The sequence below is a fragment of the Eubalaena glacialis genome, chromosome 13 (genome assembly GCF_028564815.1).
Source record: "Eubalaena glacialis isolate mEubGla1 chromosome 13, mEubGla1.1.hap2.+ XY, whole genome shotgun sequence".
NCBI classification, from domain to species: Eukaryota; Metazoa; Chordata; class Mammalia; order Artiodactyla; family Balaenidae; genus Eubalaena; species Eubalaena glacialis.
Genome location: NC_083728.1, coordinates 49753125 through 49770692, shown reverse-complemented (window position 1 = coordinate 49770692; position 17568 = coordinate 49753125). Strand labels below are relative to the sequence as shown.

General features: G+C 39.5%; 1 protein-coding gene across 3 annotated transcripts in view; it reads right to left on the bottom strand.

The window, feature by feature from the left end:
- ABHD12 (abhydrolase domain containing 12, lysophospholipase) overlaps nt 1–17568 on the bottom strand; it is a 67960-nt gene that overhangs the window by 35004 nt on the left and 15388 nt on the right. Inside the window, exon 2 of one of the 3 annotated variants that reach the window (XM_061207963.1) lies at nt 11202–11390. The exons of the other annotated variants lie outside the window; for them this stretch is intronic. Coding sequence (XP_061063946.1) covers nt 11202–11203 — 2 coding nt within the window. The 5' untranslated portion in view covers nt 11204–11390. The remainder of the gene's footprint in view (nt 1–11201; nt 11391–17568) is intronic. 3 annotated transcript variants of the gene reach the window in all.

Genomic DNA, 17568 nt, shown 5'->3' with positions numbered 1-17568 from the left:
GGAGTCCCACAGGCAAATCAAAACTACCATGTCCAAAACCAAATGCTTGATCTTCCACCCTCTCCCCCTCTGCTTCCACCTGCTTCCCCTCCAGTTCTCCATCTCAGCAAATACCTGTGCCCGTGGCAGACCCCCAGCAGTCATTCCTGATACTCCTTCTTGCCCCACCTCCACTTCCAATGCACACCAAGACTCCAACACATTCCAAAACGTACACCTCTAGTCACCTCGTCTGCTGCCTCTCTGCTCCAGGCCAGCCACATATCTTGCCTAGACCAGGAGCCCTAAACTTTCTTGATTACACATTCAATCAGTAACATTTTTGGAACATGTCCTCAATATATACGTTCGTTTTAAATTATACACATGTATAACTGGGTGGTTAATATCTGAATATAAATATAATTAGAAGTCCCAATATTTCCTTCCCATATCTTAATGACTGTGTCTCACCCAACTCCCGGGTGAATCCATCCCATTTTGGAGAGCAATACCTTGGTCTTCTGAAGAGACTTCTTAAATGGAACCCCCAACCTCCGCCTGCCTGCTATACAGCCAGAGAGGCCCTTTTCAAAGGCAAACTTGGTCACATCACTGTCTCACTTAAACCTTTACATGCAAGAGCATCTGAAACAGGTCCCAGGAGGACTGCCCACCTCTGACCCTCCAGCTATCAGTTGCCTGCACAGGCCTAATGCTTCCCTACCTCTGAGACTGGTTCATGTCCCCAGCCCTGTGCTTCCTCCAGGTTTCAGCTTCAAGGCTGTGTGCTCCAAAGTCTCCCTGGCTGTTCAATCTAATTGTGCTCTCCTCTTACAATTACTTATATATTAAGGATATTGTCCCTCTGTCTGACATTTTATATATTTCTAAAATACTTCCCTCTGTCATCTGTCTTTTTATTTGGGAAAATTTGTAATTATAAGAGAATTTTTAATTTTTTTCTGTTCTTATTGTATTAGTCTTTTTCTTTATGCTTTCTTCCTCTAAGGGTATACATTCTTCTCTGACCTTGACACTGGATAAATATTCTTAAAAAACACGAAAAGATAACCTATGGAATGGGAGAAAATATTTTCAAATGATGCGACAGACAAGGGCTTAATCTCCAAAATATACAAACAGCGCATACAACTCAACAACAAAAAAACAAACAACCCAATCGAAAAATGGGCAGAAGACCTTAAAAGATATTTCTCCAAAGAAGACATACAGATGGCCAGTAGGCACATGAAAAGATGCTCGACATCACTAATTATTAGAGAAATGCAAATCAAAACTACAATGAGGTAGCACCTCACACTGGTCACAATAACCATCATTAAAACATCTACAAATAACAAATGCTGGAGAGGGTGTGGAGAAAAGGGAACCCTCCTCCCACCTGTTGGTGGGAATGTAAGTTGGTACAGCCACTATGGAAAACAGTATGGAGGTTCCTCAGAAAAATAAAAATAGAATTACCATATGATCCAGCAATCCCACTCCTGGGAATATACCTGGACAAAACTATAATTCAAAAAGATACATGCAGGACTCCCCTGGTGGCGCAGTGGTTAAGAATCCGCCGGCCAATGCAGGGGACACAGGTTCAAGCCCTGGTCTGGGAAGATTCCACATGCTGTGGAGCAACTAAGCCCACGTGCCACAACTACTGAGCCTGCGCTCTAGAGCTTGCAAGCCACAACTATTGAGCCCACGTGCCACAACTACTGAAGCCCGTACACCTAGAGCCCGTGCTCCACAGCAAGAGAAGCCACCACAATGAGAAGCCCACGCACCCAAACGAAGAGTAGCCCCTGCTCACCGCAACTAGAGAAAGCCCACGTGCAGCAACGAAGACCCAAGGCAGCCAAAAGTAAAAATAAATAAATTTATTAAAAAAAAAAAAGATACATGCACCCCTGTGTTCATAGCAGCACTATTCACAATAGCCAAAACATGGAAACAACCTAAATGTCCACTGACAGATGAATGGATAAAGAAGATGTGGTACACATATACAATGGACTACTACTCAGCCATAAAAAAGAATGAAATAATGCCATATTAGTTTAGATAGGTGCACAAATGCACCTATCTAAAAAACGGAAACAGACTCATAGACATAGAGAACAGACTTGTGGTTGCCAAGGGGGAGGGGGGGAGGGAGAGGGATGGACTGGGAGGCTGGGGTTAGTAGATGCAAACTATTACGTTTAGAATAGATGAACAACGAAGTCCTAATGTATAGCACAGGGAACTATATTCAATATCCTGTGATAAAACCATGACAGAAAAGAATATAAAAAGAGAATGTATATATGTGTATAACTGAGTCACTTTGCTGTACAGCAGAGACTGGCACAACACTGTAAATCAACTATACTTCAAAAAAAAAAATCAAAAAAATTTTCTTATTTTTCTTTTAGAGCTTTACATTTTACATTTAATCCTGGAATATATTTTGGAATATGGTGGGAAGAAGGGTTGAGTTTATATATTCCTAAATAGTTACCCAAAAGTTTCTCTCCATCTAAAATGCCACCTTGAAGAGACATTAAAATTTTATATACAAGGCTAAAGATGGTAGATTTAACTGTTCTTTCTCAAAACCCCACAAAAATGACAGTAATTTTTTTTTTAAGCATAAAACCCTAGGGGCAAAGAATGAGAAGAGAGACACCCAAATTTTAGAAGCTGGAAAGCTTCCAAATTCAGTTGACACCCCCAGGAGAGTCCTAATCCAGCATGCAAAGGGATAAGGCACGTGACAGGTGGCTCCAGTGCCTGTGGAAGGGGCTCGGGCTGGGACCCAAATCAGGAGGACAATGTGAAAAATCCCTCCGGACTCCTACTTCACTGATGGGGCCACTACCCCACCCCACCAAAAGACTGAAGGTTTATTCTCTGCAAAAGGTAAACAGAAGGTTTCTGGACTACAGAGGGCCAGATACTCTAAAAAACAGAAGAAATACATGAAAGTTTAGAAAAGAACGCTGAGAATCCCAGTCTTCTTCCTCAGTTCCCAGAGAGGTGGTGAGTTCAGGAGCAAAAAATACAGGGCAGCCTCCCCACTCTGACTACCCTTCTGCTGACCACCCAGTCCCCGGTCCCTGGCTTCCTGTTTGCAACTGTGGGAGACGTGTGTTCCTCGGAACTACTCATGGCCTTGCGTCCTGCCTTCCCTAAAGGAAAACTGAGGCAGACTGATCCCAGGCAGAACTGCATTAAATCTATTTGGGAAAGAAACACCATCTTTTCAATATTATGGATTCTCATCTAAAAACAAACGTATCTCTCCACTTAAACAAGTATTATTTTATGTTCTCAGTAAAGCTGAATCATTTTCTTCATAGAGATGCTATGTATTTCTTGTATATTTATTCTTAGATATTATACAGTTCTTGTCTTTAACGTGAAATAGAGCTTATCCTGTTACATTTTTCTAGCTGGTTAGTTACTGGTATATAAGGAAGCTATTAATTGCTGTATATTTATTTTGCATTTGAAAATCTAACTGAGCTCCATTAGTTCTGAGAATTTTTTGGTTGATTTTTATTGGAGTTTTCCAGTTAAAAATTCATTATCTGCAAGCAAGCAATGAAAATTTTTGCTCCTCTTTATAGGTTTATCTTTTAACATTTTCTTAACTTCCCATAATATCTAGAGTATTCAGAATAATATTTTACAGTAGCAGTGAGTGCAGATAAAAAGTCTTGCTTCTTCACTTGAATTTCCATTCATCTAACAAATATTTATCAGGCATCTACTATGTGCCAGGCAGTAAATAAAACGTTTGACATTTTACTTTTCATTACAATGTTGGTTGATGAGATAGATGTCTTTGATCAATATTTAATATTAAGTGTAATAGATAGTAGACTTGTCAATGAAACAGTAGAATATGAAGGTACAAAAGGCAGCTTTAGAAAAAACAAACGTAAGCATCTGCATATCCATCCACTTGAGAATCTCTAAGCCTGGGGTTTCTCGTGCTGCGAATGGAGTAGAAAAGCCTCCTGCTGCACCGCAGCAGGAAACAGGGTGACCAAATGCCCCAGGACCATGCCATCCTGCCCTCTGGGTCAAGGCCATTCTGAGACTCTACTGAAGTAGCTCTTGAATTCATTCTCCTTCCATTTTCATTTGACCAAAACAAAGACTCACAATGAGACAATACTGTGAGAATTTACCTTCAGTGCAAAGGGCTACAGAGCTACAGTATTTTGTGACATTTCCTGTTATTGAAACACGCAGCACATGTAGAAATACACATTAAACAATGAAGTTCCATCTTCACCTATGTTATTGGCAAAGAATAAGAATACTGACAGGGGGGACTTCCCTGGTGGCACAGTGGTTAAGAACCAGCCTGACAATGCAGGGGACACGGGTTCGATCCCTGGTCCGGGAAGATCCCACATGCCGCAGAGCAACTAAGCCCATGCGCCACAACTACTGAGCCTGCGCTCTAGAGCCCCTGAGCCACAACTACTGAGCCCGCATGCCACAACTACTGAAGCCTGAGCGCCTAGAGCTCATGCTCCGCAACAAGAGAAGCTCGCGCACCGCATCAGAGCAGCCCCTGCTTGCCGCAACTAGAGAAAGCCCACGCGCAGCAACGAAGACCCAACACAGCCGAAAATAAAAATAAATAAATTTATATGTATAAAAGAATACTGACAGGTAATTCCCTGGTGGTCCAGTGGTTAGGGCTCCTCACTTCCACTGCAGGGGGCATGTGGGTGTGATCCCTGGTCCAGGAACTAAGATCCATCAAGCTGCGCAGTGGCAAAAAAAAGAATACTGACAATACCAAAACAGTAAGTATGAGCAAACACCCTGCCCACTGCCAGAGGGCCCTGCTCTCTGACCAAGCAATTCCATCCACTCTGAAGGACTGACCACAAAGGAGGACAGCGTCCTAGCATGTCAGGAAGGCTCTGCACAGATGTCCTCTCTGTAACACAGTCTGTGAGAGGAAAATGGAATATGCTCGCAATATTCAACAGGGATTACTTTTTCATAGCTTTATGCCCTCTCTGATAACAGATAAATGTAGAAAACTTGCAAACTGCATAAAAGCATTGAAAAGAGAATAAAAATAACCTCAAATCATATGATCCTATAGGAGCCTCTGTTAATATACTAGCATAGTATGTTCTTATAAACTTGATTCCATATAAAGTCAGGATCTGTGGTGGAGATGGCTAGCAGATCTCCAGAAGTCTGTACTCACCCTTCCCTAGGGCAAAGCTGATGATGGGAAGTGTCTACATTTCCAGTCAGACTACATTTCCAGCCCACCTGGGGAGCAGGCGAAGCTGGGGGAGCAGGCTCACCAGAGCAATGTGATTCTGGCAATGTGCGTGTGGTTGTCAGTACTAATTTGGTAAAGTAGCTGGTATCATGCTGACATGAGCTTATATTCTACATGCTTATTTTTGTTTTTCGTTTACCAATAAATTTTTTAAAGGTCACATGTTGACATATTTCAAAAAGTAAAACAATATAGTCTCACTGACAACTCGCCTCCATGCATTTGGATAACCACTTTTATTAGATACTTGTTTATCCTCCCAGTGTTTCCTTATGCAATACATGTACATGTTCTCATCCTTCTTTTTCTCATACAAAAGGGGGCACACTACACACTGTAAACTGTTTCACATCTTGATTTTTCTCTCTCAACAATATACCCGGGCAGTCTCTCCCTGTCAATTCACAGCTATGTTGCAGCCCCACAATATTTCATTGGGTTGATACATCCTAGGGCATTAAACCAGTCTCCTACCACTGGACACTGAGGCTGTTTCCAGCAGTCAGTGCACCACGAATCACCTGTACAAGTGCAATTTTGTATGTGCAAGTGCACACTGGATAGTCCCAGAATGGAAACTGTTGGATCAAATAGTAAATGCATCTGTGATTAAGAGATTACTCTCAAATTCCTGCTTCCCTCAAAGCCTCACTAGCAAAATGGTCGTCTAAGATGCATGTGTGCCAATCTGATAGGTGAGAAATGGCATCTTGGTGTAGTTTTGATCTGATTTCTCTAATTATGAATAAGTATGGTTGAGCATCCTTTCACATACTGAAGGGATATGGTATTTCTTTTTCTATTAATTATGCATGCCCTTTGCACATTTTTCATTGGGTTTTGATCTTTTTCTTTTCAATTCCCAGAACCTCTTTATCTATTAGAGCAATTAGCTCCTATCTAAATGAGTTGCAAATATTTTTTTCTTTTTTCATTAGTGATATCATGCAGATGTTCTTTGTATTCATGTTTCTGGAATTTCCATCCTGTCTCAATGGCTTGTTACTCAGAGTTGCTGCCATCCTGCAGAACCTGAACACGGCAGCATGGTCCAGTCTCTACTCACACTCCCCTCCACAGGGCTCCTGGCACTCCTGTATGTTGTTTGTTCAGAATCAGCTCGTGTGGAACCCGAGAGAACCAGGTTGGCATTTTTACTTGGAATTTTGTTAAATGAATAATCAAACTTCAGGAGATTAGGCAGTTTATGATGTGAGCTTTCCAACTCAAGAACAAATAGGTCCTTACATTTGTTCAAGTCTACTTCTGTGTCCTCCGAGAATGTTTGAAGTTTTCCTCTTACAGATTTTGCATACTTCTTTCCAAGGCATTATTCCTTATAGGCATTTTTTGTTATTGACTTTATTTGGTCTTCTCTTCCATTATATCTCACAACCAATTTTTGTTGCTCTGCCTCCAGTGGCTGTGTGACCCTAGGCAAGCTATCTGTGCCTTGATTTCCTCATCTGTGAAATGGGGACTACAGTACCTTGTGAGGTAGTTGTAAACACTGAAAAGTTAATACAGGGAATTCCCTGGTGGTCCAGTGGTTAGGACTAGTGCTTTCACTGTGGTGGCCCAGGTTTAATCCCTGGTCAGGGAACTAAGATCCTGCAAACCGCATGGTGCAGCCAAAAATAATAATAATAAATAAAAAATAATTTTTATTTTTTTTCCAATTTATTTTTTCAATTTATTTATTTATTTTTGCCTGCATTGGGTCTTCGTTGCTGCACACGGGCTTTTTCTAGTTGCGGCGAATGGGGGCTACTCTTCATCGCGGTGCACGGGCTTCTCACTGTGGTGGCTTCTCTTGTTGTGGAGCACAGGCTCTAGGCGTGCGGCCTTCAGTAGTTGTGGCACGCGGGCTCAGTAGTTGTGGCACGCGGGCTCAGTAGTTGTGGCTCGCGGGCTCTAGAGCGCAGGTTCAGTAGTTGTGGCGCACAGGCTTAGTTGCTCCGTGGCATGTGGGAGCTTCTCAGACCGTGTCCCCTGCATTGGCAGGTGGATTCTTAACCACTGCGCCACCAGGGAAGCCCAAAAATAATTTTTAAATAAATAAATAGTTAAAACATGTAAAGTGCTTAAGAAAATGGTATCTGGTATAAAGCACTCAATGTTATTTATTTATTTAAGTTTAATTTTTATTTATTTATTTATTTATTTATGGCTGTGTTGGGTCTTCGTTTCTGTGCGAGGGCTTTCTCTAGTTGTGGCAAGTGGGGGTCACTCTTCATTGCGGTGCGCGGGCCTCTCATTATCGCGGCCTCTCTTGTTGCGGAGCACAGGCTCCAGACGCGCAGGCTCAGTAATTGTGGCTCACAGGCCTAGTCGCTCCACAGCATGTGGGATCTTCCCAGACCAGGGCTCGAACCCGTGTGCCCTGCACTGGCAGGCAGATTCTCAACCACTGCGCCACCAGGGAAGCCCCTCAATGTTATTTTTATTAACTCTTTCTGTGACTGTCTTTATTGATTCTTTCCTTTTCCTTCTCTTCATTTCTTTTTGATTGTTCTGTCTCTACCACTCTCCTTCACTTTCCTTGCCCCCATCTTCAGCAAACACCAACTTGCTTGATGCTATTTTTGAAAGACAGTGGGGCATCCAGGATACAAGAGTACTGCTTTAAAAGCTCAGCAAACACAGCCTTCCTGCTCTTGAGGGACTGCAGACCAAGACCTTGAGTGTAGCCTTGGCTCTTAACAAAGGCCCCCTCAGCAACACAGACATTTAAACACAGTGAATGTGTTTAATGGTACTGAACTATACACTTAAAGGTTAAAGTGGTCAATTTTGCTTTGTATATTTTACTACAATAAATTTTTTTAAAAGGCTGTCTCATTTGGGAAATTATTATAACTCCCTTTTCACTCAAGAAGCATTGTTTGCCTAGTACTAGAATTGTCAGTAAGAGACAATACAAGTCTCTAAGCAAAGTAGTAAGCACCCTACCAACTAGAAACTACTTACTCTCCAGTGCTATTTTCATAGCAAAAAAGTATCTGAGAAAGTTCTGAAACCTGTAGCAATACAAAGCAAAAAAATAAGGACTTAACAATACAGGTAATTTAATTATCTCCAAAAAAAAGTATAAAAACAAGGAAAACAAATTAACATGTAAAACAGGTGTCTCTTGTGAACTTCTTTTAAATTAACAGAAAAAGTAGATGGGGTAAGTGGACAGGGAAAAAAACCATTATACCACTCACTTTATACTTGTATAATACTGATATAACCTTGTTGAAATATTACTACAACTCCATGAAGCAGGTAAAATAGGTAACACTTCCATTTTAGAGATATGAAAACTAAGCTCACAGTTATTAATTCACTTGCTCAAGGTAAGGCCTCAGCTGAGGATGAGCTCGTGTCCTGGGCCTCTCAGTCTGGCCCACTCTTTCCATTCCACCAAATCCTCATTGGAAATGAATTAAACATTGCTAGAAATCCAAAAAGTAACTTGACCCTCAGCTCACCTGGGTTTCTCCTTCGTGTTTCAGCTCACCTGACAATGCCCATAATTTCAGAGGCTGGTGGCAATAAAACCAACAGAAGTTCTACACTGAGCAGGTGGTGACAACAACGTGGACAAGAATGAAAGCTGGGGGAAAACTTTTTTCAAAATGCTCGTGTAAAAGCTCAGTAATATTTATTTTGTTTTCTAAACACATTTATTGAGGTATAATTGACATAAACTGCACATATTTAGTGTATAATGTGATAAGTTTTAACCTATTAAACACCTGTGAAACCATCACCACATTCAAGATAATGACCACACCTATCACCCCAGAAGTTTCCTCTTGCCCCTTTTAATTCCTCCCTCCTGCCCCTCTCTGGTCCCCATTCCCCACCCCCAAGCAACCACAGACTTTCTATCACTACAGGTTAGTTTGAATTTGCTTGTTTTACCTAAATGAAATGGATTCTTCCACTCAGCACAGTTATTTTGAGATTCATTTGTTCACTTACTCCTGTCTGTTATCAATAGTTCACTCATTTAAAAAAACTTTTTTACAGCAGTTTTAGCTTTACAGTGGTACTGAGTAGAAGGTACATACAACACCTCCCCCCTGCCAACCTCACTCACTTTTTTTTTTTGGCCGCACCATGTAGCATGCGGGATCTTAGTTCCCCGACAAAGGATCGAACCCATGCCCCTTGCATTGGGAGCATGAAGTCTTAACCACTGGACCACCAGGGAAGTCCCCTCACCCACTATTACATCCCCCACCAGTGATACATTTGTTACAACTGATGAACCTCCACTGGCACATCATCACCCAGAGTCCATAGCTTACTTCAGGATTCACTCACAGTGTACATTCTAAGAGTATGGACAAATGTATAATGACATGTATCCACCACTGTAGTACCATGCAGAGTAGTTTCATTGCCCAATATACCCTCTATGTTCCAAGTTCATTCCTTTTGATTGCTGAGTAATATTCCATTGTAGGGATATATAATTTGTTTTTACATTCACTTGTTGGACATTTGGGTTGTTTCCAGTACTTGCTTGTTATACATTAAACCTGCTATAAACATTGTTTTTCTGTTTTCTATTTTTCTGATTTGTTTGGTATTTATCATATGCTTCTTTCTGGTTACTTTGGGTTTAATTTGCTCTTTTTTTCTAGTATCTTAAAACAAGCTAAAGTCATTGACTACAGACCTTTCTTCTTTTCTACTGTAAGTATTTAGTGCTATAAACTCCCCAAGGATGCTTTAGGGGCATACATGTTTATTTTCATTCAGTTCCAACTACTGTCTAATTTCCCCTTTGATTTCTTCCTTGACTAGTGGCTTATTCAAAAGTGTGTTATTCAGTACTCAAATGTTTGGGGATTTTTCCAGACATCTTCTATTATTGATTTCTAATTTAAATCTTTGTGGTCAGAAAACAGACTTTGCATGACATAAATTCTCTTAAATTATTGAGACTTGTTTTATGGCCTAGAATGTGGTCTATCTGGTAAATGTTCCATGTGTACTTGAGGAAAATGTGTACCTGCTATTGTTGGGGGAACTGTCAACCAAGTTAAACTGGTGAACAATGTTGGTCAAGCGTACTATATCCTTACTGATTTTCTGCCTCCTGCTTCTATCAGTTTTTGAAATCTCTGATTATAATTGTGGATGTGTCTATTTTCCTTGCAGTTCTATTTCTGCTTCATGTATTCTGAAGCCCTGTCAATTATGTATTTAAATGTTTAGGACTGTTATGTCCCCTTGATTATTTTATCCCTTTGTCATTATGGAATGGTCTTCTTTATCTCTGGTAATATTCTTTGCTCTGAAGTCTACTTCATCTGATATTAATATAGACACCCCAGCTACATTCTAACTAGTGTTACCATGGTATGTATATATTTTCATTCATATAATTTTAACCTTTTTGTTTTATATTTAAAATGCCTTTCTTTGGTAGGCATCACATAGTTGGATATTGCTTTTTTTATCCAATCTGAATAATCTCTGCCTTATAATTGGGTGTTCAGACCATCTTGCTTTTTGTGTTCTATTTGTTCCATCTATCTTTGTTCCCCTTTTCCTCTTTTTCTGCCTTCCTTTGAATTAACCAAGCATTTTTTTAATTATTTCTTTTTATTTCCTTTGTTGGGTTCCTATTAACTCTTGGTTTTGTTACTTTAGTGACTGCCTTAAGGTTTACAGTATCCATCTTTATCATATTGACATCCAAGTGAGAGTATACCATTTCACATATAACATAAAGATCTTATAATAGTTTACTTCCATTTCTTCTCTCCTGGCCTATATCCATTTGTTGCCATGAATTTTACTTTATAGATGTTATAAACTTCACAAAGCATTGTTACTACTTTTACGTAAGCAATTTTAATATAAAGATATTTAAATAATAAAAAATATAGCTTACATATTTTCTCACATAATCATTTCCAGTGTTCTTCATTCATTTGTGTAGATTCAGGTTTTCATCTGGTATAATTTTTCTTCTGCCTGAAGGACATCCTTTAACGTTTCTTACAGTGTGGGTCTGCTGGTGATTAATTCTTTCAGCTTTCATCTGTCTGAAAACTTCTCTGTTTTTGGAAGATGTGTTCACCTGGTAAAGAATTCTAGGTGAAGTGTGGCCAAGATGGTGGAGCAGGAAAACCCTGAGCTCACCTTTTCCCACAGGCACACCAAAATTACAACTATTTACAGAACAACTGTCTATGAGAAGAACATGAAGACTAGCAGAAAAGACTTTCCAGAATTAACGGTATGAAGAAGGAACCACAATGAGACAGGTAGGAGAGGCAGACTCACACCCCAAGTAGGCAACACACTGACAGAAGGATAATCACAATTGCACATGTTTTCCCCAAGGAGTGAGGGGTCTGAGCCTCACATCAGGCACTCCAGTCCAGGGGTCCTGCACCGGGAAGATCAGCCCCCAGAACATCTCGCTTTGAAGGCTAGTGGGGCTTCTATACAGGAGACCTAGAGAGCTACAGGAAACAGAGAGTGTGCTGTTAAAGGGTGCACACAAAATCTCACATGCTCCAAGTCCCAGCACAGAGACAGTAATTTGAAAATAGCCTGGGTCACACCAACTTACTAATCTTGGAGTGCATCCTGAAGAGGCAGGAGGCAACTGGGACTCCCCTTGGGGACACAGATACTGGTGGCAGCCATTCTGGGGAGCTCATTCTACCACAAGAACAGTGGCACTGGCAAGCACCATTTTGGAGTCTTCTCTTTAGCCTATTAGGGTCAGGGGCTTATCCGCCCACTAGCAGGCTGGCAACAACCCCAGGACCCCCCAGGACATGCAGCTAGATGTACCAGGACTCAGCCCCAACAACCAATGGGCCAACAGCCACCGCACGAGGCAGGACCTGGCAGTCAACCTGGCCTGGGTCCAGGCCCACCTCCCAGCATGCCCACAGTAGTAGACCCTGCCACAACAGAAGGGCCCGTGCAGCCAACATAGGGAGCACCCCTAGAGCATATAGCTCTGGTGGCCAGAGGGGAGTAGACTGCTAAGCCACACAGGACATCTCCTACATAAGGCCACTTTTCCAAGATCAGGAGACGTAACCAACCTACCAAATACAGGGGAATAAACACAAAGAATTAGACAAAATGAAACAACAAAGGAATCTGTTTCAAATAAAGGAACAAGACAAAACCCTAGAAGAAGAACTGAGCAAGATGGAGATAAGCAAACTACCCAACAAAGAATTCAAGGTAATATTCATAAAGATGCTTAAAGAACTTGGGGGAAGAATGGATGAACGCAGTGAGAATTTCAACAAGTTAGAAAATATGAAGAAGAATCAAACAGAGCTGACGAACATAATAACTGAAATAAAACTACACTGGAAGGAATGAACAGTGAATGAGAACGAATCAGCAAACTGGAAGACAGAGTAGTGGAACCATCCAGCCTGAACAGAAAAAAGAATTTTTAAAAATGAGCATAGTTTAATAAGAGACATCTAGGACCACATCAAGCATACTAACATTCACATTATAGGTGTCCCAGAAGGAGAAGAGAGAAAGAGGCAGAGAACTTATTCAAACAAATAATAGCTGAAAACTTCCCTAACCTGGAAAAGGAAACAGACATCCAAGTACAGGAAGCACTAAGTCCCAAACAAGGTGAATCCAAAGAGATCTACACCAAGACAAATTATAATTAAAGTGGCAAAATTAAAGAATCTTAAAAGTAGCAAGAAAAAAGCAATTAGTTATGTGCAGGGGAACTCCCTAAGACTATAAGCTGACTTTTCAGCAGAAACTTCGCAGGCCAGAAGGAAGTGGCATGATACATTCAAAGTAATGAAAGGAAAAAAATCTATATAGTAAGTCCCCTACATACAAATGAGTTCCATTGCAAGAGTCCACTTGTTAAGTCCAATTTGTTCGTAAGTCCAACAAAGTTAGCCTAGGTACCCAAACACAATTGGCTATATAGTACTGTACTGTAATAGGCTTATAATAATTTTCACACAAATAATACATAAAAAACAAACACAAAAAATAAAAACACTTTTAATCTTACAGTACAGTACCTTGAAAAGTCCAGCTACATCATCACTGCTTTTACACTTGCTTCCAGATATCCTGGGCTTGAAATAAAGACACTGTACTACTGTACTCTATACACTACTGTACAGTAAAGTACACAAAAGGACAACCACTTGTAGAGGGTGCATGCATGTGACAATGTATGCCAGACACATGAACTTACATGACTGGACATGTGAGCACGTTTCCATTTTTGAAAGTTCGCAACTTAAAGGTTCATATATAGGGGACTTACTGTAACCAAAAATACCCTACCCAGCAGGGCTATCATTCATATTTGAAGAAGAGATAAAAAGTTCTACATATAAGCAATAACTAAAAGAATTCAGCACCACTGCATTGCCATTATGAGAAATGTTAAAGGGACTTCTCTAAGCAGGATTTAAAAAAAAAAAAAAAGGAAAAATCCACACAACTAGAAATATGAAAATTATGAAAGGGAGAAATCTCATTGGTAAAGGCAAACATACAGTAAATGTAGTGTATCAACCACTTATAAAGCTAGTAGGAAAGGTAAAAGACAAAAGTGGTAAAATCGTCTATATCCATGATAAGTAGTTAAGGGATACACAAAACAAAAAGATGTAAAACATGATGTCAAAAAAATTAAACATCGCAGGAGAATAAAAATGCAGGGTTGTTAAACTGTATTTCAACTTAAAAGATCATCAACTCAAAATAATGACACAAGTTATTACTAACATATATTACACATGTGTGTCTGTAATTGTTATATATGAACATCATGGTAACCACAAACCAAAAACTTACAACTCTCTCTCTCACACACACACACACAAAGAGAAAGCAACCCAAATATAAACACTAAAGATATCATCAAATCACAAAAGAGCAAAAGAAGAAAGAACAAATGAGAACTATAAAAACAATCAGAAAACATTTAACAAAATGGAAATAAGTAGGGACTTCCCTGGTGGCACAGTGGTTAAGAATCCACCTGCCAATGCAGGGGACATGGGTTCCAGCCTGATCCGGGAAGATCCCACATGCCGCGGAGCAACTAAGCCCGTGCGCCACAACTACTGAGCCTGCATGCCACGACTACTGAAGCCCACGTGCCTAGAGCCCATGCTCCACAACAAGAGAAGCCACCACAATGAGAAGCTTGCACAACGCAACGAAGAGTAGCCCCTGCTTGCCACCACTAGGGAAAGCCTGTGCGCAGCAATGAGGACCCATTGCAACCAAAAATAAACAAATAAATTTATTTTTAAAAATGGCGATAAGTACATACCTATCAATAATTACTTTAGAAGTAAATGGACTAAATGCTCCAATCAAAAGGCACAGAATGGTTGAACAGACTAAAAAAAAAACGCGACCCATCTATATGCTGACTACAAGAGACTCATTTCAGATCTAAAAACACAGAGACTGAAAGTGAGGTAATGGAAAACGGTATTCCATGCAAATGGAAACAAAAAGACAGCAGGGGCAGCAATACGTATATCAGACAAAATAGATTTTTGAACAGACTGTAACAACAGACAAAGAAGGACATTAAATAATGATCAAGGGATCAATCCAATTGGAAGATATAACAAATGTAAACATATATGCACCCAACATAGGAGCAACTAAATACATAAAGCAAATATTAACAAACATGAAGGGAAAAACTGACCGTAACACAATAATAGTAGGGGACTTTAACACCCCACTTACATCAATGGACAGATCATCCAGAGAGAAAATCAATAAGGAAGCACTGGCCTTAAGTGACACATTAGACCAGATGAACTTAACAGATATATCAAGTCTCAATAAAGTTAAGATGGAAAGCATAGCAAGCATCCTTTCCAACCACAGTGGTATGAGAGTAGAAATCTACTACATGGAAAAAACTGCAAAAATCACAAACACACATGTGGAGGCTAAACAATATGCTTCTTAACAAACAATGGGTCACTGAAGAAATCAAAGAGGAAATTAAAAAATACCTGAAGACAAATGAAAATGGAAATACAATGATCCAAAACCTATGGGACACAGCAAGAGCAATTCTAAGAAAGAAGTTTATAGTAATACAAGCCTACCTCAGGGAAAAAGAAAAATCCAAACAGACTATCTAACCTTACGTCTAAAGGAACTAGAAATAGAAGAACAAACAAAACTCAAAGTTAGTAGAAGGAAAGAAAAATAAAGATCTGAGCAGAAATAAATGGAGACTTAAAACAACAGCAGAAAAGATCAATGAAACTAAGAGCTGGTTCTTTGAAAAGATAAACAAAATTGACAAACCTTTAGCCACACTCATCAATAAAAAAAAGAGTGGGACCAAATCAATAAAATCAGAAATGAAAGAGAAGTTACAAATGACACCACAGAAATACAAAGGATCATAAAAGATTACTACAATTAAACACCAATAAAATGGACAACCCAGAATGGATAAATTCCTAAAAACGTACAATCTCCTAAAACTGAATCAGAAAAAAACAGAAGATATGAACAGAATGATTACCAGTCATGAAACTGAATCAGCAAAATAAACAAAAACAAAAAACAAAACAAAACAAACTCCCAACAAACAAAAGTCCAGGATCAGATGGATTTATAGATGAATTCTACCAAACTTTTAAAGAAGAATTGATATCTATCTTTCTCCAACTACTGCAAAAAAGGAAGAGTTACGAGTGCTTCCAAACTTATTCTACAAGGCCAGCATCACCTTGGTAGCAAAACCAGATGAGGATACCACAAAATAAGGAAAACAGAGGCCAATATCCCTGATGAACACTGATGTAAAAATCTTAAATAAAATATTAGCAAAATGAATTCAACAATACATCAAAAAGATCATACACCATAATCAAGTGGGATTTATCCCATGGATGCAGGGTGTTTCAATATCCAGAAATCAATGTGATACACCACATAACAAATTGAAAAATAAAAATCATATGATCATATTAATAGATGCAGAAAAAGCTTTTGAAAAAATCCAATACCCATTTATGATAAAAACTTTCACCCAAGTTGGTATAGGGGGAACATACCTCAACATAACAAAGGCCATCTATGGTAAACCTATGCCAACATCATACAAAAAGGTGACAAGCGGAAAGCATTTCCCCTAAGATCAGGAACAAGACAAGGATGCCCACTCACCATTTTTATTCAAGATAGTATTGGAAGTCCTAGACACAGCAATCAGACAAGAAAAATGAAAAGAATCCAAGTTGGAAAGGAAGAAGTAAAACTGTCACTGTTTGCATATGACATGACATTATATATAAAAAAATCCTAAAGACACCACCAAAAAACTATCAGAACTCACCAATGAATTCAGTAAAGCTGCAGGATGCAAAATAATACAAATCTGTTGCATTTCTGTACACTAACAATGAACTATCAGAAAGAGAAATTAAGAAAACCCCATTTACAATTGCATCAAAAAGAATAAAATATCCAGGAATAAATCTAACCAAGGAGGGAAAAGATCTGTACCCAGAAAACTATAATACACTGATGAAAAAAACTAAAAAGAAACAAATGGAAAGATATACGATGTTCATGGATTGGAAGAATCCCAAGACAATCCACAGATTCAATGCAATCCCTATCAAAATTCCAACGGAATTTTTCACAGAACTAGAACAAATAATGCCAAAATTTGTATGGAAACACAAAAGACTCCCAAATAGCCAAAATAATTTTAAGAAAGAACAAAGCTGGAGGTATCATGCGCCATTATTTCCAACTATACTACAAAGCTATAGTAATCAAAACAGTAGGACAACACTGTAAATCAACTATACTTCAATTAAAAAAAAAAAAACAGTGGGACTTCCCTGGTGGTCCAGTGGGTAAGACTCCACACTCCTAACGCAAGGTGCCTGGGTTCAATCCCTAGTCAGGGAAAAAGATCCCACATGCATGCCACAACTAAGAAACCCGCATGCCGCAACTAAAGATCCCGCATGCTGCAAGTAAACATACTACAAGAAAGATCTCACGTGCCGCAACTAAGTGCAGCCTAAATAAATAAATAAACAAAAACAAAAAAACAGTATGATACTGGCACAAAAACAGACACATGGATCAACAGAACAGCGAGCCCAGAAATAAACCCACACTTATATGGTCAATTAATCTATGACAAAGGAGGCAAGAATATATGATGGGAAAAAGAAAGCCTCTTCAATAAATGGTGTTGGGAAAACTGGAGAGCTACATGCAAA